The sequence below is a fragment of the Lontra canadensis genome, unplaced genomic scaffold (assembly GCF_010015895.1).
Source record: "Lontra canadensis isolate GAN:19392208 unplaced genomic scaffold, GSC_riverotter_1.0 scaffold64, whole genome shotgun sequence".
NCBI lineage: Eukaryota > Metazoa > Chordata > Mammalia > Carnivora > Mustelidae > Lontra > Lontra canadensis.
Window position 1 is genome coordinate 12,366,863 of NW_022631058.1, and position 22,689 is coordinate 12,389,551.

Consider the following 22,689-nt stretch of genomic DNA (forward strand, 5'->3'; position numbering starts at 1 on the left):
AATTTATATTGCCCGTGGAATAAGGGAGGCTTCAAAAACCTGGGGTCCTTGAAGCTGCATTTTGGATATGTGGAAGTTCATGCAATCCTCAGGGAATAATATCTCCTCCAAAATTGAGTATGGAGTGAATGGAGAAGAGTAGCAGAAAAGGCAGGCCATTACAAAGGACCTTAAATTTCTTGCTAAGAAAATTGGAGTGATTAGTATAGGTAAACAAACAAACAAAACCAACCAGGAGAATCTCATTTATGCTTTTTAGATAACTTTTCAGCAGTGTGGAAGATAGACTTGAAAATCACAACTAAGGTTATGTTTGCTTTTTGGGTTTTTTCATACTTGACCCTGTGGGCCTATAGATATGGGTGTTATAAGAGCAGGTGAAAGGTAGAGGGGGAGTTTCTCAATGTGAGACTTCCTATTGTGGAATGACTTCAATATGTGGAAAGATGACAAAGGATTAAACTAGAATATTTCCATGGCAATAGAGGCAGGGATAGATGAGAAGATCTCAAGGATAACATGGGAAATGTTACTCCATGTCACCTGTATTTTATACTATTATGTCAGCTCAAATAGCACGTGTTAGGTGAGGATTTCTCATTCACCCTGGCAAACGGCACGTGGGGGCTGGTTCCTGAGCAACTGTTGCACTTAAGGCACAGGCTCATTTGTTTGACCACTAAACTACCAGCTTCTTTAAGGCAGGGATTATATCTTTCCATCTCTGTTTTCCTCACCTTCTAATGACTGCAAAAATGTGTGCTGGAGGGTTGCAGAATGAGTGGAAAATAGACATTCATAAATGGCTGAACATTACAAGCTATCTAATAGTTAAAGCACTAGCATTAAAGGTTCAGTGATATCAAGGGACTACACTGATTGCCATTCAACCTACCCTTTTGTGGTGACTTATTTCTAAATCTTAATTATTAAGCTGTAGAACTCCCCATCCCACAAATAGCCAAGAGTACCAGAAGCTGCAATACTAGCTCGAAAGTAACTTTTTTTTTTCTTAGCTGATTTTATAGAGCGGCTATGTGCTAGGGAACGTCAGAAGACGTTGGCCAAGACCCAGAACGTGGGAGGTATCTGTTTCCACATCATTTGATGAGGGCTACAAATACGGCTTCAGTCCGTAAGTCCCGACTACAAACCAATGTCACGGAACCAAATGGCCGACACACGAATTTCCCCACGGACGCGCGAGTGTGTTACGCGCATCTCTATTGCTTTTGCCTGGCGGATGCCGATCGGGGGAGGACCGAGCACCGAGAGGCCAAGGAAAGGAGGCGAGTCAAGGACTTCCTTCTGGGGAGGGAGCTTGGATTCGGGAGGCCGCGCTGGGCCTGTCGGACTAGGCGTCCGCGCGCGTGGGAGAGCTCAGTCATGTCTGTACATTCGGTGATGCGCACCCTGCGCAAGAACAAGACGCTTCGCTATGGAGTCCCCATGCTGGTGAGGGCCGGCAGGGAGAACGCGTGGGGCTGGATTCCGGAAGGGGTGGGGCGTCCGGCTCGGCGGGTCCCGGCGGCCCAGATCCGGGAGGCGGCGGGGGGCGGGGAGCCGCAGCCTGGGCGGGGAAGAGGCTGGCGGCAGGTGGCAGTCCTAGTCCTCTCCCTTCGCTCGTACCACGATCTGGAGTCCCCCTTTTACCCTCCCTAGTAGTCACCAGGGTGTGCTTCAGGGAGCGAGGTCAGAACCAGATTTTGCCCCAGGTCTGGGTGATTACTGAACTGACATTGTTAACCCCCTGCTACACCTGGACGGTGGTGTGGCTCGTTGGAACCAGGTGTATTTACTTAACTTGACTGTACAGTTTCGGGCCTCTCCACGTTTCAGCTTCCTGGTTTGTGAACTGGTTTAATTCTTCCCGGGTTGTTGGTAGGAGTTCAGTAAAACCTTGTGAAAACTGAATGTTTAGCACGGTGCCTGCCACATTGTAGGACCTTTCAAAAGGTCGCTGACGTGCAGTTGATCATTTTGAAGCACGTTGAGTGTAGTTTTGGTGTTTATGTGTTTGCGTCCTGTCCTACACTGAGTTCCCCGAGGATCTCATTCGTCTAGAAGGTACAGGTTGAGGTTGACCTAACACCAGCCAGAGCTGGAATCCAGCCAGATAACTCTCTGTCCCCCATCCCCCCGCGCCCTTTTTTGTTGTTGTTGCTTCACCTTGGCAAGTTATTTTGCTTCAGCAAGCCTTGATGTGATAGTAAATGAGGCAATTTCAATAAAACGTGTGGACAAAAGCCACTTTCTTTTAAATCCTGTTTAATTCTTTGTACGGATATTGGTAAGATGAAGTTACCAACTTTCACATTTAAGCAGAACTAAAGGAGAGAAGTGACCTTTAAAAAGTTTAAAGAGGGGCGCCTGGGTGACTCAGTGGGTTAAAGCCTCTGCCTTAGGCTCAGGTCATGATCTCAGGGTCCTGGGATCAGCCCTGCATCGGGCTCTCTGCTCAGCGGGGAGCCTGCTTCCTCCTCTATCTCTCTGCCTGCTTCTCTGCCTACTTGTGATCTCTGTCAAATAAATAAATAAAATCTTTTAAAAAAATGTTTAAAGAAAACTATCTTAAAAGATAATGCAGTAATTATATTTGTGTAAATGACAGGGCATGTGTAAAAACTATCCTCCCTCTAGGTTCCTCTGCCCCCAAATGGAGATCCATTCAGAAGCATTGTGGTCGTGGTCACTAACTTGTGGTCACCTGCATGTCCCAGGGAAGGCCAACTTGATTTTGTTTCTTATTTTTCAAAATCACAAGCCACGGTATTAAAACCACTAGAGTTGAAGTACCTTCTAGGAGTTTAGGGGTTTCCACTTGTATTTTATTTCAGGGAATGGAAAGTACCACAGTAGCCTTTTCCCCAAATGTGATACCCTGTACTGGTCTCTACATCTATACCAGACCTAGAGAACCATGTTTCAAAATATGAGTCCTAAACATATTAATAAATTGAAGAGGAGAATGTTGAATTCAGTACTCTGAAACCAAACAGTACTGGAAAGAACTCAAAAGATACATCCTCTTCATCATGTAACAGTTGCATATGCCATAATTACTATACTACATTTATCTTCAAGCTGAAATTATTTCCTCTCTTGGATAAATATTAATGCTTCATAGGACATACAGAAGAGGACTTTGAACACCAGGTATATATGCAAATACAACTCTCCTTCCCTCCGTGTCCAAACTACTTGAAGAAAGAGAATATACTTGTTTCAGCTTCCACACTACCCATTTAGTCAGGATTTACCTTTCTAATTTGACCAGTGACCTACTAGTTCCTACACACCAAAAAATTAGCCCATTTTAAGTGCTCGGTTCAGTGTTTCTACTATATTCACAGAGTTACGCAACTACCACCACTGTCTAACTTCAGAATAATTTCATCAGGGACACCATGCTCATTAGTAGTCACTTCCTGTTTTCTCCTCTCTCCCCCCAACGTAGGCAACCACTAATCTACTTCTGTCTATAGATTTATTTTATTTATTTATTTATTTTAAAGATTTTATTTATTTATTTGACAGAGAGAGATCACAAGCAGGCAGAGAGGCAGGCAGAGTGAGAGGGGAGAAGCAGGCTCACCGCTGAGCAGAGAGCTCGATGTGGAGCTTGATCTCAGGACCCTGGGATCATGACCTGAGCCGAAGGCAGAGGCTTTAACCCACTGAGCCACCCAGGCGCCCCTGTCTATACATTTAATAGTGTAATATGACATGTGGTCTTTTGTGACTGACTTCTTTCAATTAGCATAGTGTTTTCAAGATTCATTCACGTTATAACACGTATCAAAACTTCATTCCTTTTTATGGCTAAATAATGTTCCAACATTTGGCTAGAAAATTTTTTAATCCTAATCCTGTCCTATTTATTTATCATTTTATTTATCCATTGATGAACATTTAGATTGTTTCCAGTTTTTGGCCCTTGTGAATCATGCTGCTACGAACATTCATGTACAAGTTTCTGTATGGATGTACCTATGTTTTCTTTTCTCTTAGTTATCTCCCCAGTGATAGAATGGCTGGGTTATCTGGTACTCCATTTTGAGGAACTGTCAAGCTATTGCCTGGAGTGGCTACATCATTTAACATTCCCACCAGCAATGAATCCTCCGTGTCCTTGCCAACACTTGCTAATGTCCATCTTTTTTGTTACACTCTTCTCAGTGTACGTGAAGGTATCTTATTGTGGTATGGATTTGCATTTACCTCATGACTAATGATACGGCGCATCCTTTCATATGGCTATTGGTCATCTGTATCTCTTTGAAGAAATGTTTATTCATATCATTTGCCCACTCTAAATCGGGTTATTTTTCTTTTTATTGGGTAGAGGTTTCCTTAAACACCTGGAACCAGTACGTCTTTTTTGAGGGCCTCTGTGCGCTTGTTTTGGTGTGTCTTCAACACTCAGCCAGGCAGGTTATAACTCTGCCTTGAGCTTTTACTTCCCATTTGCTCAGAGACTCAAGGTTAGCCACAGGCAAATGTTTAAGGCCTTCTCAGATCTTTCCTGAGCTTACACAATTCTGGGCATGGGCACAATTCTGTTCATGAGCATTTCCTTCTAGATTCTCAGGAATACATTAGAACTTTTCAGAGTCCTCTGTGGACACCTTATTTCTCATATTTTCCTTTGAAGCTTTTTGTTTAGACTGTTATTTGCCCTTTTGCCTACCATCTCAGGCAGTCACAATGTTAAACAATTGCCTCTGAATTTTTTCAACAAACAGTTCTTGGGAGAAGTCTCTTAGTACTAGTTGAGCTCCAAGTCAGGAAAACTGAAGCAAGCCTTGTGACTGTGATTTCCACTGAACCACCAGATTTGGTCAAGCAGTGACAGTTCTCAGAGAGTAAGATTTTAAGGAGCCCCAACCCTGTGCTGCCCCTTTAGAGGTTACTGCTTTGTATCATGATGCGTTCTATTTGTTCTCATGGGTACCGTGGAGCTGGGGCAGGGAGGTGGGAATAAAAATGCCACCAAGCTTTCTGTTCTTACTGAAAGGTAGTTTCCTTCTTAAGAAGATGTTCCCAACATTACTGCAAGTCTTTGCTTAATTTTCAAATTTCTAAAAAAGTTGCTTTGACAACTTTTGCCAGTTTTCTCATTGCTTTGATGGAGAAGATTTTTGGAGGTTCTTAGTCTGCCATTTCACTTGACGTTATCTTTTGGTTCTTTTTTTTTCTGTCTTTGGTGAGATTTTCTAATTTTTCATTTGTTTTAAGAACATCTGTTACTGCTCTCTGAAGCATTTTTATAATGATTCCTTTAAAAATTTTTGTTAGGTCATGGGGTGTCTGGGTGGCTTAGTCAGTTAAGTGTCCAACTCGTGGTTTGGGCCCAAGTCATGATCTCAGGGTCCTGAGATCCAGCCGGCATGGACATGGGGCTCCCTGCTCAGCGGGGAGTCTGCTTCTCCCACTCCCTCTGCCCCTTCCCCACAGGTGCAGGTGCAGTGGGCGCTTTCTGTCTCTCTCTCTCAAATAATAAATAAATCTTAAAAATAGATAAATAAAATCTTTGTCAGATCATTCCAACATCTGGTTTATCTCCATATTAATATCTCTTGATAGTCTTTTCTAATTCAACTTGCTGTTTTCCTGATTCTTGCTATGACAAATGAGTTTTTATTGTATCGTGGACATTCTGAATATTATGTTAGGAAACTCTGTATCCTATTTAAGTCTTCTACTTTAGCAAGCAGTCACCATGCTTAGACTTAGCTTGTAGGTAATAGCATACTATTTTGGGCTTTCATTCCAATAATAATTTAGGCTCCAGAATCCTTGCAGTGCTATTCTGGTATGCTTTGTTTGTTTACTTGGTTCTGCTTTGTTCCCCTGGTGCCTGCTTGATCCCTTCTAAAGGTGGAGTGTTAGTAATCAACATGTGAATATTTTTAAAGTTACAGGATTGATTGAGATCACAAAAGAAATTAATGTAGAGAAGACCAGTCATTGTGCCCTGGGGTACTCCCAACATTAGGGGTTGAGGGTATAGGAAGAACCAATAAAGACACTAAGAAGTATTCTCAGGTAAAAGAAAAACCAGGTGTAAGGGGGAAAGGAGTAAAGTGATCAACTGTGTCAGATGATGCTCATGAATAAGATGAGAACAGAGAGTTAACCATTGGATTTGGAAATGTGGATGTCTTTTGTGGTTGGAATGGGTCTAAGAGAGTGGGAGGGACAGTGAGCTTCAACAACTCCTTCGAGAAATTTTACTGCATATAGGAACAAGGAGAGAGGACAGTAATGTTAGGAAGTGAGGTCTAGAGAAGTTTGTTAATAAGTGGGAGAAATAATAGCATTTTTTATGAGGACTCATGTGGTAGTGAGCAAGATTTTCATGATTTAGGAAATGAGAGAATTGATGAGTCTGGTTCCTTCAATAGATAAGATAATACGGGATCTATTGCACAAATGAAGATACTTAGTTAGGAGTGTAGATACTGTGGTAATGAGTGGTAGGTGGTACAGTTCTGGCCCTAATCAGAAATAGCACAGATTTCACAGAGTAAGGGAATAGTCCTTCATGAAACCCTCCTTATTTGAGACACCAGCTGAAAGCTCTGGCATTCTTAGACCACCTGTGCTTCTGATACAACCGATTATAAATTCATGGGTTCCTGTTAACCCCCTCAAGTTCAGTAATTCACTAGAATGACTCACAGAACTCAGGAAAGCACTATACTTACAATTATAGGTTTATTATAAAGGGTATAAATTAGGACTAGCCAAAAGAAGAGACCACAGGGTAAGGTCTGCAAAGTCCCAAAAACAGAGTTTCCATTTTTCCTCCCGTGAAATCAGGGTGTGCCGCCCTCCCCGCACATGGATGTGTTCACCAGCCAGTAAGCTCAACCAAGCTTCAGTGTCCAGAGGTTTTCAATTGGGGTTTTATTATTTAGGTGTGGTTAATTGAATCATTAACAATGTGAGGGAACTCGGTGTCCAGCCCCATCTCCTTGGGGGTCAGGTTGATATCATAGGGCTTAAAGCCCCATCCCTCTAGTCACATGGTTGGTCATTCCAGCATGGCCTGACTGTATACTGTAACTATCTAGGGGCCTGCCCTGAGTCACCTCATTAGCAAAAACTCAGGTGTGGTCCTAGGGGCCCCCCACCAATAACAAAGATACTCCTGTCACTCAGGAAAGTCCCAGGTAGTACTTTCTGCCCAGGAACCCAAGACAAAGATCAGACAAATTCTTCATTATGTAACATGTGGGTACTATGATTGTAGAAGTTCCAGAAAGAGATAATGGATGCCTGGACTAGAATGTTAGAAGAAGGTATAGTCAGAAATTGTCAGATGCCGGAAATATTTTAAAAGTAGAGGTGATGGGGTGCCTGGGTGGCTCAGATGGTTAGGCATCTGCCTTTGGCTCGGGTCATGATCCCAGGGTCCTGGGATTGAGACCCACATTGTGCTCCCTGCTTGGCAGGGAGTCTGCTTCTTCCCCTCTCTCCCCCTGTACCCCCTGCTTGTGCTTTCTCACTCTCTCTGTCAAATGAATAAATAAAATCTTAAAAAAAAAAAAAGAGGTGACAGAACTCAGGGATGGATTAGTTGTGAGATACAAATGAAAGGAGCTTATGATGATTACGAAGAAGTTTGCTTGAGCTGTTGGATGAAAGCTGTTGACATTTACTGGAAAGAGTGTTGGGGTAAGAGTCAAGACAGTTTTTTTAAATGTTAATTTATTATATCTGCTAGACTTTTTTTTTTTTTTTTTTAAGATTTTATTTCTCTGAGAGCATGTGGAGGAGGGGCAGAGAGGAGAGAGGGTGAAGCAGACCTCCCCCCATGGCGGCCCAATGTGGGCAGATTCCAGGACCTGGAGTTCATAACCTGAGCTGAAGTCAGATGTGTAACCAGCTGGGCCACCCAGGTGCCCCAGGTGTCTGTTAGACTTTCAAGTGGAAATGTCAAATAGGAAGGCAATGGGATGCTTCCCATTGAAAGCATGCATTTGGAGGTTGTTAGGTTATAGAGCCCATTTAAAGCCATGAAATTGGATGACATCAGCTATGGACTCAGTTTTGATTATGAATAGTTAGAAGAAATGTGAAAATTGGAGCCTTTTGGGATACTCCCAACATTTTGAGGCTGGGAAGATGAGGAAGAATGAAAAAAAGGAGACTGAGACAGAGTTACGAAAGCCAGGGATGTGTCTCTTAATTGAAACACAAAGACAAGAGTTATTTTACTTATACAGGTAATTCTTACGTATTGACATTGCCAGATATTTTTCCTGCTTTGTTGTCTCTTGATTTTGCTTTGTTATTATTTCATTTATTTGTCAGGATAGACATTTAAAATTTTTATGTGGTCAGACTTATTGGGTTTTAAAATTCATAACCTAAAGGCTTTGTTAGTATTTCAACTTTAAAATTGTAAAGTTTTGTATTTTACAGTGTTTTATATCTTTTATTTCTTTATTTGGTGATACTAGTATATTGGCATAAAAAGGAAGGTAGTGATCAAACTTTATTTTTATCCAAATTGCTAGACTATTACAGCTTTAGGATTAGGGGTGAAAGCCCATTAGATAATTGCTGTTTTATCATCAGCAATGACAGCTGGAGGGATCTTGTAAGGTTTGCCCTGTATTGAGAAGTGTGGTATATTTTATGCGATTCTTTTATTAGTTGCTAAGAAAATGGAGAAAAATGCTGTCTAGTTAGCTTATTTTGCAAACACAGAAAATTGAAAGAATTCTGGTCTTGAAGAAATGAGGCCAGAATTTAATTCCTAGCTTTACTCAGTATGATCATAGGCAAGTCATTTAGTTGCCTGTCCTTTTATTTCCCCATCTTTTAAATGGATTTTTTCTTAGCTTTAGTTCTTTTATAAGATCAACTAATACAATGCTTGTGATGATGTTATTTAAACCATAAGGTGTAATACAAGTATGAGGGGGCACCTGGGTGGGTCAGTTGGTTAAGTGTCCAACTCTTGGCTTCTGCTCGGGTCATCAAGTATCACATTGGGCTCTACACTCAGCGCTCAGCACAGAGTCTGTTTGTCTCTCTCCCCCACCTCAAATAAACAAATAAAATCTTTAAAAATGAACAACAACAACAACAAAAAAACAAATAATGGGGTACTGACTTATCTTATCACTTTGGTGATAAGATAAAATGTTTCCTAGTGACAGTACATACTGCATCTACTCTGAACGGATGAATGGTAGCTCACCAAGAAGATAATTTATTGGGTTTCATATAAACTGCCACTGTTGACATTAGTCTGTAGATAGACTGAATTCTGCCCTTCTGTTTTAACTGTTTCCTTTCTTTGTTTCAGTTGCTGATTGTTGGAGGTTCTTTTGGTCTTCGTGAGTTTTCACAAATCCGCTATGATGCTGTGAAAATTAAAGTAAGGACTGTAATTGGAGTTTAACATGTGTCTGTGTATATGATTGTTCAGGTTTAGATGTATTTACTTAGTGTACTAAGCAGTGTGAGTTTTGTCTAATTTTTCAAGGGGTCGTGTGATCTTTGGGCTCTTTCTTACTCTTTAAGACAATATGAGTGATCATATGGAAATGAATCATGAAGTATAAAGAATTTAGTTATCTTACGCATAGAAAATTTGCAATACTGCATTCTCCAATGAAATATATTCAGTAGAGTTGTTTTTAGAATTTAAAAGGGGCTGGAGAATGTTGGACAATTTCACTCCCATTATATTACTCTAATTACAAATTAGCTGTTTTATATTAATACCAGTAATTTTATAAATTATATTGATATATAAAGTATACTGATAAACTGAAGGAAAGGAAAATTATTTTTCATTACAAATAATGATACTTATCTTTTTTAGGTATATATTTATATGTTATATATGAAACTATACATATAAATATATGTGAAATTTATTTCACAGGTGAGGAAACTGAGGCTCAGAGAGCTTCAGTAACTTAGCTATGGATACATGGCTATTTAGAGGTAGTGCTAGGATTTTCACCCTCTTTGATTTACAATCACAAACAAATTTAGGCCAGGTGTTACATAAGAACTCTAGTTAAGTAACTCTGATTAATTCATTCAGAAGTATGTAGTTTTTTGGGGCACCTGGGTGGCTCGGTTGGGCGACTGTCTTCGCCTCAGGTCATGATCCTGGAGTCCTGGGATCGAATCCCACATCAGGCTCTCTGCTCTCCAGGGAATCTGCTTCTCCTGCTGACCTCTCTCCTCTCATGTTCTCTCTCTCTCTCAAATAAATAAATAAAATCTTAAAAAAAAAAAAAAAAGTATGTAGTTTTTGTTTGTGGCCACATCTGATATTTCAGTTTTTTCCCCAAGTTTTGTATATGTAAAGCATATATACATATGTATAATTTCCTATGTACATATATATAATATTTATATACACAAATTTTTCTACCAATATTATTGAGATCTGCTAGTGAAATATATATTATATAATGTATATTAATTATATTAGTTAATAATTATTAGTAGGAAAGTAAAGTGTATTAAAGACCCATTCAATTTTCTCAGTTAATTTTATAGTTTAAGAGAAACACCAACTTCAACTAGTCTTAAAGACAGTAAGTATTAGGGTAAATATTAAATTTAAAAAGAATGTATAATACATATAATGTTCCGTGATATCATGTTTTTATTTACTTTTTCCTTTAGTATCTTGAACATATATGTTACTTTAAAGTCCTATCTCCAACGTACATCAACTATAGATCTGCTTTAGTGTCTAGTTTTTTTCTCTTGTTGGTTTTGTGGGTAAATGTTCTGTCTTTGAACATACCTTGTAATTTTAATTTTGTTATTTTTATTTTAAGATTTTATTTATTTATTTGAGAGAGAGAATGAGAGAGAAAGAGAGAAAGTGAGAGAGAGAGCATAAGTGGGAAGGGCAGAGGGAGAGTAGAGAAGCAGACTCCGTGCTGAGCAAGGAGCCCAGTGCGGGACTCGATCCCAGGACCCTGGGATCATGACCTGAGCCGAAGGCAGAAGCTTAACCGACTGAGCCACCCAGGCACCCTGACCCTGTAATTTTTTAACTGAATTTTGGATCTTGGATAGCTTGGGGGACAATTCCCTTCCTGCTCTGGAGGAGTGAGTGTTGAAGTTGATCACTGCTCCAGTGTCTGTTGGCCACTTATATTTCCTTTTTTGTGTGTCCTCTGTTGTGATGTTTTAGGTCTCGGTTGCCCATTTTTTCTGTGGATTGTTGGTCTTTTTCTTATTGTTCTGTAAGATTTCTTTATACATGGCAGATTATAAACCTTTTCGTCATCTTAATGGTGTCGTTTGATGAACAAGTTTAGTGTAGTCTGTTATTCCTTTTTTACTCAGAGTTACTTTTTCTTTTTGTCCTTTTAAGAAGTTTTTCTTATGCCAAAATAAAAATATTTTTCAATATGATTGCTAAAATTTTTGTTTGGCCTTCTATACTCAGATCTGCAACTATAAAACCCAAATGTAATTGATTTTTGTACACAGTGTGAGGAACTGTGATATTCTGATTTATAAGAGATAGGTATTTGGTCTTTGCCCTATTTTCTGGCGTTGAACTAAAATCCCTGGAATTTCCTAAGTGTTGAGAGCAAGCAAGGTGTCTTTTGTTGTGTGAGTGATTTATGGAATGCCCCTGGGTAACCTAAAGATGGTGGTTGGTTGCTAGGAGAGCCAGCCTTGTGAGACAGGGTTGGAACTTTCAGTCCCACCTCTTGACTTCCAGGGAGGGGAGTAGGGCTAGAGGTTGAATCAGTTGCCAATGGCAAGGACTTAATCAGTCATCCCCATGTAATGAAGCACGAATAAAACCAAAAAGATAAGATTCAGACAAATTCCTGGCTGGGGAACTTGTAGAAGTGCTGGGAGAGTAGCCCCCTTAGAAAGGACATGCAGGGGCGCCCAGGGTGGCTCAGTGGGTTAAGCCTCTGCTTTCGGCTCAGGTCATGATCTCAAGGTCCTGGGATCGAGTCCTGCATCGGGCTCTCTGCTCAGCGGGGAGCCTGCTTCCTCCTCTCTCTCTGCCTGCCTCTCTGCCTACTTGAGATCTCTCTCTGTCAAATGAATAAATAAAATCTTAAAAAAAAAAAAAGAAAGAAAGGACATGTGATCTCCACACCCTTCCCTTGTACTTTGCCTGTGTGTCTTTTCCATCTGGTCTTTTATAAATAAAATGTTTCAGCTCTGTGAGTTGCTCAGGGAGGGATTGTTGGAACCTCCAGTCTATAGACAGTCAAGTACAGGTGACATCCTGGATTTGCAGTTGGTGTGTGAAGTGGGGAAGGAGGCTATCTTAGATGACTGAGCCCCTAACCTGTGGGACCTGACTCTTATCTCCAGGTAGGTAGTGTCAGAATTGAGTTAATTGCTTGGTGGTTTGGAAAACAACCCCACACACATTAGAGGAATTATAACGGAACTAGCTGTAACTCAACTAATCTGAGTTTGTTTGCTCCTTGGTGAGTTCAGATAGAGATTACAACAGCTAATCTATAGGAATTACAGCAGGCGGAGTTGTTACACAAAGGAAACTTGATTTGCAGCAAACAAGAAGAAGATCATGGAAATAACTTCCAAATCCATGACTACCCAAACAGGGGTGAGAGAGTTCTTTTTATTTAAGATTAGGATGGATATTCAGAAAGGGGAGCTTTGTCATCACATGTAAAGGCAGGAATAAGGTTGTGCAGACATAGTATCTTATGAAACCTGTGCTCCTCACAGGGCAAAGACTTTAATACTGTACTGAAGCATAGTAACTGTTGGACAAAGGAAAGGGGCTATGGACATGATCCACAAGCTAGTATAAACTGGATGGGATCTTTCTTTCTTTCTTTCTTTTTTTTTTTTTTTTTTTTAGGATTTTATTTATTTATGACTGAGAGATAGCGAGAGAGGGAGAAACAGGTTTCCCCTGAGCAGGGAGCCTGATATGGGGCTCCATCCCAAGACACTGGGATCATGACCTTAGCTAAAGGCAGACTCTTAAATGACTGAACCACCCAAGTGCTGAGCTGGATGGGATCTTGGGCTGGTTTTCTCAGGTAAGGTCTGCCAGGGCCTGCTTGTTCATAGACTGGAACCTTATCAGTTGACCCATGGCCAGTGTATTTCTTAGTGGGGTCTGAAAAGAAACAGTAGCTGACTACAGAGAAACAGTTCTGAAAAACAAGCTTTAAATTTTCTGCTAGTTTCAATCCTGCAAAGACAACTCAAGAATGTGCTAGGTCAATATTTACTTTTGAAATAGCACTAGGAGTTTTACCATTGATTTTTTTGTTTCTGATATGGTTAGGCTATCTACTGGCCTATTAGAGACTTAGTTTTTACATTCCCATTGTTCCCTTAAAATTCTTAACTGCTGTTTTGTTTTTTGTTTTTTCTTTTTCTTTTTCTTTTCTTTGTAATTCTAACACCCCCTAGGCAGTTCTGCAAAGAAGTGTGCTTGGGCAAATAGAGTTGGTAAGGCATACATCCACGGGGTGGGGGAATAGTGGCAGGGGATAGCTGGGGACCTGAAATGTCTGGGTCTTTCTTTTTCTGGGGATCCCTAACTCTGCTTATAGAATGTTTCCCCTAATATAGACAATAAGTTGTCCAAGCACCATTTACTGACATAACATTTTCCTTCCTGCTCTTCTGTGTCTGTTTTGTTGTCTGTTCTGTTGCATTAATTTATTTACAAATTACATTGTGGTTTTCAAATTAATTGTGCATTCCTGAGAAATGAACTCACCTTGATTATTGGTATACTGTCTTTTTGGTATGTTGCTGTCTTTTGTAGTATGTTCTTCAGGAATTCTGCATTAGTGAAGTTGGCCTGTTTTCTTACTATCTTTTTCAAATTTTGACATCAAACTTGTGCTCACCACATAACTAGAAGGTTTTTTGTTACACTGGCATTATTTCTTCTTTAGTAGAATCCACTGGTAAAGCCACCTGAACCTGGGGTTTTCTTTACATAAGATTTTAAAGTTCAGATTCATCTCTTTATACATCATAACACTGTTCAAATAGTTTATTTTTTCTATTACATGTTAGAAAGTTGTAGTTTTCTATGAATTTGTCCATTTTGTCTAATTTTTCAAGTTTGTGGGCCTAAAAGTATTCATATTATCCGAGTATCTGTTGCCCATAAAATTTATATTGTTGACGTCCTTTTCATTCTGAATACTCATATTTGTGACTTCTCTTTCTTCTAAGTCGATTTTACTTGAGATTTATCGATAACTTTTGGTTAAGTTTATTCTCCTGTCATGCATTTGTTTGATCTTTAATTAGCTCTGTTCTCTGTTTACTTTTTCCTTTTTCTTTTTTCTAACTTTATGAGGTAGATTCTTAGCTCTTTTCCTGTCCATCTTTTTTTTTTTTTTTGTAATTTTTTAAAAGAATTTTATTTATTTATTTGACAGAGAGCATAAGCAGAGGGAGCAGCAGGCAGAGGGAGAGGGAGAAGCGGGCTCCCCACTGAATAGAAAGCCCGATGTGGGACTTGGTCCCAGGACCCTGGGATCATGACCTGAGTCAAACGCAGCTGTTTAATTGACTGAGGCACTCAGGCATCCTCTTTTTTTTGTAATATATGCTTATAAGCTGACGAATTTCCTTTTAAACATGGGCCTAGCATGTCATGCAAGTTTAATATATAATATGTCCACAATTGTTTAATTAAAAATGTTTTCAGTTATTCAGAAGCTACTTAGAAGTGTTTTTCCTTAATTTATAAGTATAGGGGATTTTCTAATTATTTTTTATTGATTTCTAACTTAGATGCATTGTCATCAAAGAATATTTTCAATGAGCTCATTCTTTGATATTTGTTGAGACTTACTTTATGACACAGCATATGATCAGTTTATATATAATGTGCGCTTGAAAAAATGTACGTCTGGCAATGTTGGGTACATATTAAAATTTACACATCCATTTATACATTCATTTGGTCAAGTTTGTAGGGTTTTCTCAAATTTTATGTAGGGTTGACTTTTTAAATCTGTTTTTTCTATCTGCTATTGAGAAAATTGTGCTGACATCTCTATTATGACTCCCATTTCACCATGATATTAGGCACACATAATTTCAGAGTTAGTACATCTTCATGGCTGAGTTTTTAGTATAATGAAGTTTTCCTTAAAAAAAAAAAAAAATTCAGGGTGCCTGGGTAGCTTAGATGGTTAGGTGTCTGCCTTCGGCTCAGGTCATGATCCTGGGGTCCTGGGATCAAGTCCTGCATGGGGCTTCCTGCTCCTTGGGGCACCTGCTTCTCCCTCTGCCTCTCTCTCTCTCATGAATAAATAAATAAAATCTTTTAATATTTCAAATAAATATCAGTAAATTTAAAGATCAGGTTGATTTTATTCATTGATTCCTGCATCTAGCAAAAGGAAAGAGCTCTGAAGAGCTGTATAAAATAGGAGACTTTTAAAGACCGAACTGAGCAGGGACAAGGAAAGAGCATGTTATTTCATCTTTCTTTGGGGGACAGACGGGGACAGTCAGGCAGTTTACCTCACTCCTCTGACCAGGAAGTTCCAGACTGACTGGTTAAGATTACATTCCTGAGAGAGAGTGGAACTTGGGTTAGATATTGAGTGTCAGTTTGGTGACATGCTTAGCAGAAGTGACTCCATTTTGGACCTGTTACCTTTTTCTTAACTTTGCTTGCTAATAACGCTTCTTTCCTTAAAGGCTGTTTTGTTGGATGTTAATATGACTTCTTTAGCTTCCTTTTTAAGCTTAACCTTTCTATATACTTAGGTTTTAAATATTTCTCTTATAAACAGAATATATGTTTTTAATAGTCTTGTGTTTTAATTGGATCATTAAATCCATTTGCATTTAATGTAAATTTTTATATATTTGGGTTTAAATATACTTCTTATGTGCTGTTTGTTACAGTTATTTCTTTCTGACTTTTTTGTGGTCCTCTTTTGGATTAATAATGTTTTATTAATTTGTTATTGTTCTTTTGGTTAGAAAGCTGTATTTTTATTCTTCCACTGAAGGTTACTCTAGAGATTATTGCAGGTTTTAGTTTTTGTTTTTTTCCTTCTACTGTTTGGTGTTGAGGGGGAGCAGGATATGCTGTCCCAAAATGTACCATTTTGACATGTGGATTATTTTGAGCTGAAAACCTAGCAGACTATGGAAAGGACTTTTATCTCTCCTTTAACTGCCTAAAACAACTTAGATGGAGGGCCTGTACCAAGAAGAGACCTATTACCAGGGATAACTTTTTATATCAGAAAGACTTACCTGCATGGCATAGTGGACATTTGTTTACCAAACATTTGCTTTTTATCTTCCTGTGAATTGTCTTCCTCCCCTTTTAAACACTAGCTTCCTACCTCATTTTCCTTAGCTCAGAATGATATTTAATTGCCTGACTCAATTTCCTGGCTACCTGTGAGTCTCATGTCTTTGTGGGCCTCCTGTACATATATAATTAAATTTGTTTTTCTCCTGTTCATGTGTTTTATGTCAATTAATCATTAGGCCAGCCTCACCTTCCCAGCCATTCCATATATAACATTTTTTTCCCCCTTATATAACTTTTTAAATTCAAAATAGAATCTAACAGACTTAAATAACTTATGGCTCCTCTTTCTTTTCTGCAGATTGATCCTGAATTAGAAAAAAAACTGAAAATGAATAAAATATCATTGGAATCCGAGTATGAGGTACATATGTTAATATATGTTATATGTTAATATAATCTCTCTTTTGTAGCAGTTAATATAATATAATATATAATGTTAATATAATCTCTCTTTTGTAGCAGTTTTCCTAGCCAGTGACTGATTCTATCTTAAATTATTACCAGTGCAGAAAAAAATGACCCCAAACAGTATAGTATTAGGACAACTATGTAATCATTTGATAAGAAAAAGAAAATATGATGGATCTATATTTCACGTGTTAAAATGAATAAATTCTAGGTAGAACAAAAATTTAAAAATAAAAAAAGTGCTAAAATACTAGGGGGAAAAATGGAGATTCTTTTTTGTGGTCTTAAGTCAGAAAAATTGATTTAAATGTGATACAAAATTCAAAAGCTTTAAAAGTAAAGATTGATGAGTTTATATATTAAAATTCAGAAGTTCAGCCTAAAAAAAAAAATAATGTATATAAGGTCACTAGTTAAATGAGGAATCCTAAAAATACTGTTATGATGAATTAGTTTACTTAAATATGAACAGCATTTACAGATCAACATGGAAAAGTTTAACATTTTAGTTGGTCAGTGGGAACATGAGGTAAAGAATTTAAAGACTTCAGCAAAAAGGAAATAAATATCATTCTTTTGTGTGTGTGTGTCTTTTTTTAATGATATTTTTAAATTTAAATTCAATTAGCCAACATAGTAGTACATCATTAGTTTTTGATGAAGTGTTTAGTGATTCATTATTTGCCTATAACACCCAGTGCTCCTCACATCACATGCCCTCCTTAATGCCCATCACCCAGTTACCCATCTCCCTACCCATCTCCCTTTCCACAACCCTCAGTTTGTTTCCCAGAGTCAAGAATCTCTCATGGTTTGCCTCCCTCTCTGATTTCTCCCCATTCAGTTTTCCCCTTCCTTCCCCTATGATCCTCTGTGCTATTTCTTATATTCCACGTATGAGTGAAACCATATGATAATTGTCTTTCTCTGACTGACTTATTTCACTTAGCATAATACCCTCCAATTCCTTCCATATCAATGTTACCGGTAGGTATTTATCCTTTCTAATGGCTGAGTAATACTCCATTGTATATATACACCACATCTTCTTTATCCATTCATCTGTTGAAGGACATCTCTGCTCCTTCCACAGTTTGGGTATTGTGGACATTGCTTCTGTGAACATTGCTTCTGTGAACACTGGGGCACATGTGCCCCTTCTTCTCACTACATCTGTATCTTTGGGGTAAATACCCAGTATTGCAATTGCTGGGTTGTAGGGTAGCTCTATTTTTAGCTTCTTGAGAAACCTCCATACTGTTTTCCAGAGTGGCTGTACCATCTTGCATTCCCACCAAAAATGCAAGAGGTTTCCCCTTTCTCCACATCCTTCCCAACATTTGTTGTTCCCTGTCTTGTTAATTTTAGTCATTCCAACTGGTATAAGGTAGTATCTCATTGTGGTTTTGATTTGTATCTCCCTGATACAAATGTGATGTGGAGAATAAATATCATTCTTAAACATAGGACAAGATACCACGCTTATAGGAATGTTAGTTAAAATGATAACAATGTGTCATCGTCCACCCATCTGATTAGCAAAAATTCGTGTTTAATAGCAAATGGTGTTATAGCATGTGGTTAGGAAGATGTTTTCCATTTCTTGTATATTGTTGATTTTTTGCCTGTGGATCATACTTCCCTGTTTCTTTGTATGGTTAGTTATTTTGCTTGAAAGATGAACATTGTGAATAATACATTGAAGAGACTTATGAAGAGTGTTGATTTTCATTTTAGCAGGCAGTTCAATTATTGGCTGATTATTTTGAGCTTGGTTTGTCTTTTTAAGGGAGGCTCTGTGGAAAGTCTTTGGTGTTTCCTATACTGCTGTAACTCTATGGGACTCATTCTCCAAATTGTCTCTCCAGAGGATCTTGTCAGAGCTTGGATTGCAATGAGTCCAAAGCAGGTCTTACTCTCGGCGTAATCCTTATTCCTAAAGATTAGCCTTTTTGGTGTCTCAGGCATATGTCAAGGTAGGTGTTAAAGAGAGGTCTCCACTGTAGCAGGGCTGAAAATCCAGTATTGATTGGCAGTGCGTTTCTTCAGCACTTCTTGATTCTGTTTCATACTCAATTCTGTAACAGTTGGTTGTTAAGTGGTAAGCCTTAGGTGGTCTTGCCCAACACATGTACAGCATGGTCTTCAGTGACTGTCCATGTTTTGCTGAATTCCACAGAGACACTTTCATTTACTGTAGACCTGTGAAGACTGGAACAGTTTTATGTGAAGTCGTTCTGCCGGCCTTGCATCCCATCTAAGAAATATTCTTAAATTCTCAAGCATATTTGTCTTATGTTACCTGGGTAAATGCCATCTTTTCTTCAAAGCTTTTTGTAACTTTGGGTAATTTCAATACTTTACTTGAAAATAACTTATTTCCTTGCACATTAAATAAGTAGAACTTTGTTCATTTATGTATATTTAATATAGATTCCTAGCAAAACTGTAAGTGACATTTAGAGCATGGTTTCAGTTCACTACTTCCCCATTATTTTGTCAAGACCAGTGACTTGCTACTTCTCAATCTATAAGCACTATGTCAGTAGTGATGCTCTGGAGGGTTTGTCTGGGAATAAATTTTCTTTTAGTTATTTTGGAAACCATAGAATTTGAGAGCTGAAGAAACCATCTAGACCATTTGGTTCAGCCTTTTTATTATTACTTATGAGGGAATTAGTGCCCAGATGGCTTATTAAATCACTTGCCCAAGGTTATACAGCTTGTTAGTAAAAGAGAAAGGCTTATTATCTAAGTGTCAGTGTAAATTCATATTGTTTTTCCTATCTCTGGATATAAGCGATTCTCTGTTCTCTGAGCCTTTTTTTTCTCAGTAATTCCAGAACAATAGAAGTAGATGTAGAAAAGTTACTGTCAGAGTGGTGTTGAAGGGTGAAGAACCATTTATATTCTTCCCTTTATTCGACCTTCATTTCTGTGCTGGGCGGCATTTCATACTGTGAAGGTACGATGATCCAAACTGTAGTTTAAACTAGGTTTTATTGAATAAAAGGGATTTGCTCCTGGCAGCTGTGGGGAATGTCTTCATTTGCAGGCTCAGGCTCATTTCTCAGGTGCAGGACAAATCATTAGTCTCTTTTCTTCCTTCTAGCAGACTTTAGGGTCTCCACCTTTGTTCTTTTCCTCTCATTTACTACTGTCATCAGGCTAACCCATGCTAGTCATTATTAGCTGAGTCAGCCTTCAGAGTTGAACTTTTGTTTTCCTGGCTTCTTGCCTTTCTTTGTGCTCTCAGAAATAAAGTATGCAGACTCTTTCTCTAATTCAGTAATTTTATTCTGATGGGGGGAGGGAGAAAGATTTTCTAATTAACCTCCACAGCAAACAAGAAAAATTCCAAATCCTAGAAGATATGTTACTACTTCAGTTAGTATGTGTGACATGCAGCTGATTTATTTGTTACAATTATAATTGAGGGCCTACTGGATTTTTTCCACTCATTTAGTCCTTCATTTAGTAATGTCCTAATCAAAGCCACAGGACTTTTACCCTAATATATATACTTTAATTTTTGTGGCTCTGTAGAAAATAAAGGACTCCGCTTTTGATGACTGGAAGAATATTCGAGGACCCAGGCCTTGGGAAGATCCTGACCTCCTCCAAGGACGAAATCCAGAAATTCTTAAGACTAAGACAACTTGATTCAGTTGATTCTTTTCTTTTCTTTTTCTTTAAACAAAAATGTTATCAACTGGAATTCCCACTACATACTCAGGGGGAAGAAAATTTCAGACCTGCAGAAGCTTGGATGTGAGTAATGTGATGACAGATAATCTTGATAAAAAATCACAGTAACATCAGGCAGTGATTTTTTTGTCAATCCTGTGTAGGAAAATAATATCAGTCACAGGTGATGAGAGTTTTGGTTTTACTTATAATACCTCACATGATATACTAATCAGTCTCCAAAGTATATAACTGATGATTGTGTTGATACCATTAAAACATGTTGAGAAAATAATATTGTTCTTGGTTAAGGCAAAGATCATGTAGTAGTACATATTATATACAGATACAACAAATTTGTTCAAGTATTCCAAATTTGTTATCTATGTGACTACAATTTAGAAATACTGCTTTAAAGGTATACTTTATGCCTTAGCATAATTTGCATGCAACTTGACTATAGTTCTGTTCTTTTTCTTTTTTTAACTTGGGGTTTGCTATGATCTAAATGCTAGGCAAAAAGATAGAATTGAGAGAAGTTTTTTTTTTTAGTTTATTTTCTCCTTTTTACCTGTGTCTTAGCCAGCCTGTTACCCCACTCTCTGATTTTTTTTCATACTGAGTTCCAGGTGCCTAAAGTCTCAATTGAAATACTCCCCCTTATGTTTACAAAAAATTGTAAATCTACCTGCCTCTTGCCCAATCAAGATCACTGTTTTCAGTGGGTTAGTTTTAGCAAAAAGAAAATCAAGCTGATTATTTAATGATGATAAATCATGAGACATTAGAGAACAGTTGGATTTCATGGGCCAAAAAAAATAATAGACCTCCACTTAACATTGCTCCATGTACAAAAAGTAACTCAAAATGGATCTAAATGTAAAACTTAAAACTTTTGGGAAAAGAAGAAAGAAAGTCTTCAGGACTTAGTGTATAATTGTTGAAAAATAGTTCTTAACAAAAACATTCATGAAAGAAAAACTTGGTAAATTGAATCTCATCAAAATTAAAAACTTATGTTTTCCAAAGACCCCATTAAAAGTGAAAAGACAATCCAGACTGAGAGAAAATACCTGCAAACCACATTTATGATAAAAGGCTCATATCTAGAATATATGAAGAATTCTGAAAACTCAGTAGTAAAAAAGCAAACAGTCCAATAAGAAAATGGTCAAAAGACACAAAGCAGCATTTCACTGAATATATTCACTATATGAATATGGCAAATAAGCACATGAAGAGAATGGTTAACATCACTAGCCATCAGGGAAATACAAATTTGGACTACCTTGAGAAATCACTACACACTTATTAAAATAGCTGAAATAAAAAAGTGACGATTCCAAATGCTGGTAAGGATGTGGAGAAACTGGACCCCTCACACATTGCTGGTATAATGTAAAATGGTACAACTCATCTAGGAAATTGTTTGACATTTTCTTTAAAAACAGCATGGGGGACTTCAGTTTCTGGTCAAACATTTAGGAACCTTGGAAGTCACACCTCCCATCCTAACACAAAGAAAAAGCTGAAAATCAACAGCTATTCTTTGATCCATGAGAGAATTGAGGACGCAGGACAAAACCACCAACTGAAAACTTGAGACAGACAAATAGAGAGGATCACAGGTTACCTGGAGGAGAACCCACCTGAAAGCCACTGTTGGAGCCAGGATCAGGTAGGAATGCTTGAAGAGTAATTGACTAATTACTGGAGACAGAGCATGGGCAAGCTTGAGTTAAAAACTCCTAGATACCAGGCCAGGGGCATATTTTTGTGAGTTTTAGTTCCTGGAGCCCCACTAGATTCTCACTCTGAATATTAGAAAAATCTTGTGGTTTCAGCAGGGGGGAGGAGAAATGAACCATTCTGAAATATGTCCTCTGAATTTTGTTCTTAACAAAAATCCTAGCCTCAAAGGAAACTTTTTGCTGGAGACTAATCACACTGGATTTTGCCAGAGCTTAACCAACTCTAGGGTAAGAGAACTACCCAATTTAGTCCCTTCTAGCCTCCTGTTTCACCTAAATGGGTTGGGGGTGTGGGGAGGAAACCTGGAGAGGTAGTAGTGAAAGTCATGTGGGACCATGATCACTAAAAGACTAAGACCTAATCATAAAACCATAGAATGTTCCCTTCCCCCTTCACAATACTACCAATTCACTGAAGTCTATTCAGTGGAGTTTCTTTTCCCCAATCCAGCTGAGTATTATGTCCAACTTTGAAAAGAGAAATTACAGTGCATATTAAAATACAAAAAGCACAGCCTGAAA

At 38.3% G+C, this 22,689-nt stretch overlaps 1 protein-coding gene across 1 annotated transcript; it reads left to right on the forward strand.

The window, feature by feature from the left end:
* Nucleotides 1-1,207: 1,207 nt before the first annotated feature.
* Nucleotides 1,208-20,954, forward strand: LOC116879971 (cytochrome c oxidase assembly protein COX16 homolog, mitochondrial). Its single transcript, XM_032878678.1, has 4 exons — nt 1,208-1,455; nt 9,326-9,397; nt 16,620-16,682; nt 20,276-20,954. Exons 1-4 carry the CDS (start codon nt 1,387-1,389, stop codon nt 20,390-20,392), a joined length of 321 nt encoding a protein of 106 aa, XP_032734569.1. The 5' UTR covers nt 1,208-1,386; the 3' UTR covers nt 20,393-20,954.
* The last annotated feature ends 1,735 nt before the right edge of the window (nt 20,955-22,689 follow it).

What these genes read in the sequence shown, in the direction of transcription:
- LOC116879971 (XM_032878678.1), top strand. Translation starts at nt 1,387, where the DNA reads ATGTCTGTACATTCGGTGATGCGCACCCTGCGCAAGAACAAGACGCTT. An exon ending in GCTATGGAGTCCCCATGCTG is followed by an intron (nt 1,456 to 9,325) that starts GTGAGGGCCGGC and finishes TCTTTGTTTCAG; the next exon opens with TTGCTGATTGTTGGAGGTTC. An exon ending in ATGATGCTGTGAAAATTAAA is followed by an intron (nt 9,398 to 16,619) that starts GTAAGGACTGTA and finishes TCTTTTCTGCAG; the next exon opens with ATTGATCCTGAATTAGAAAA.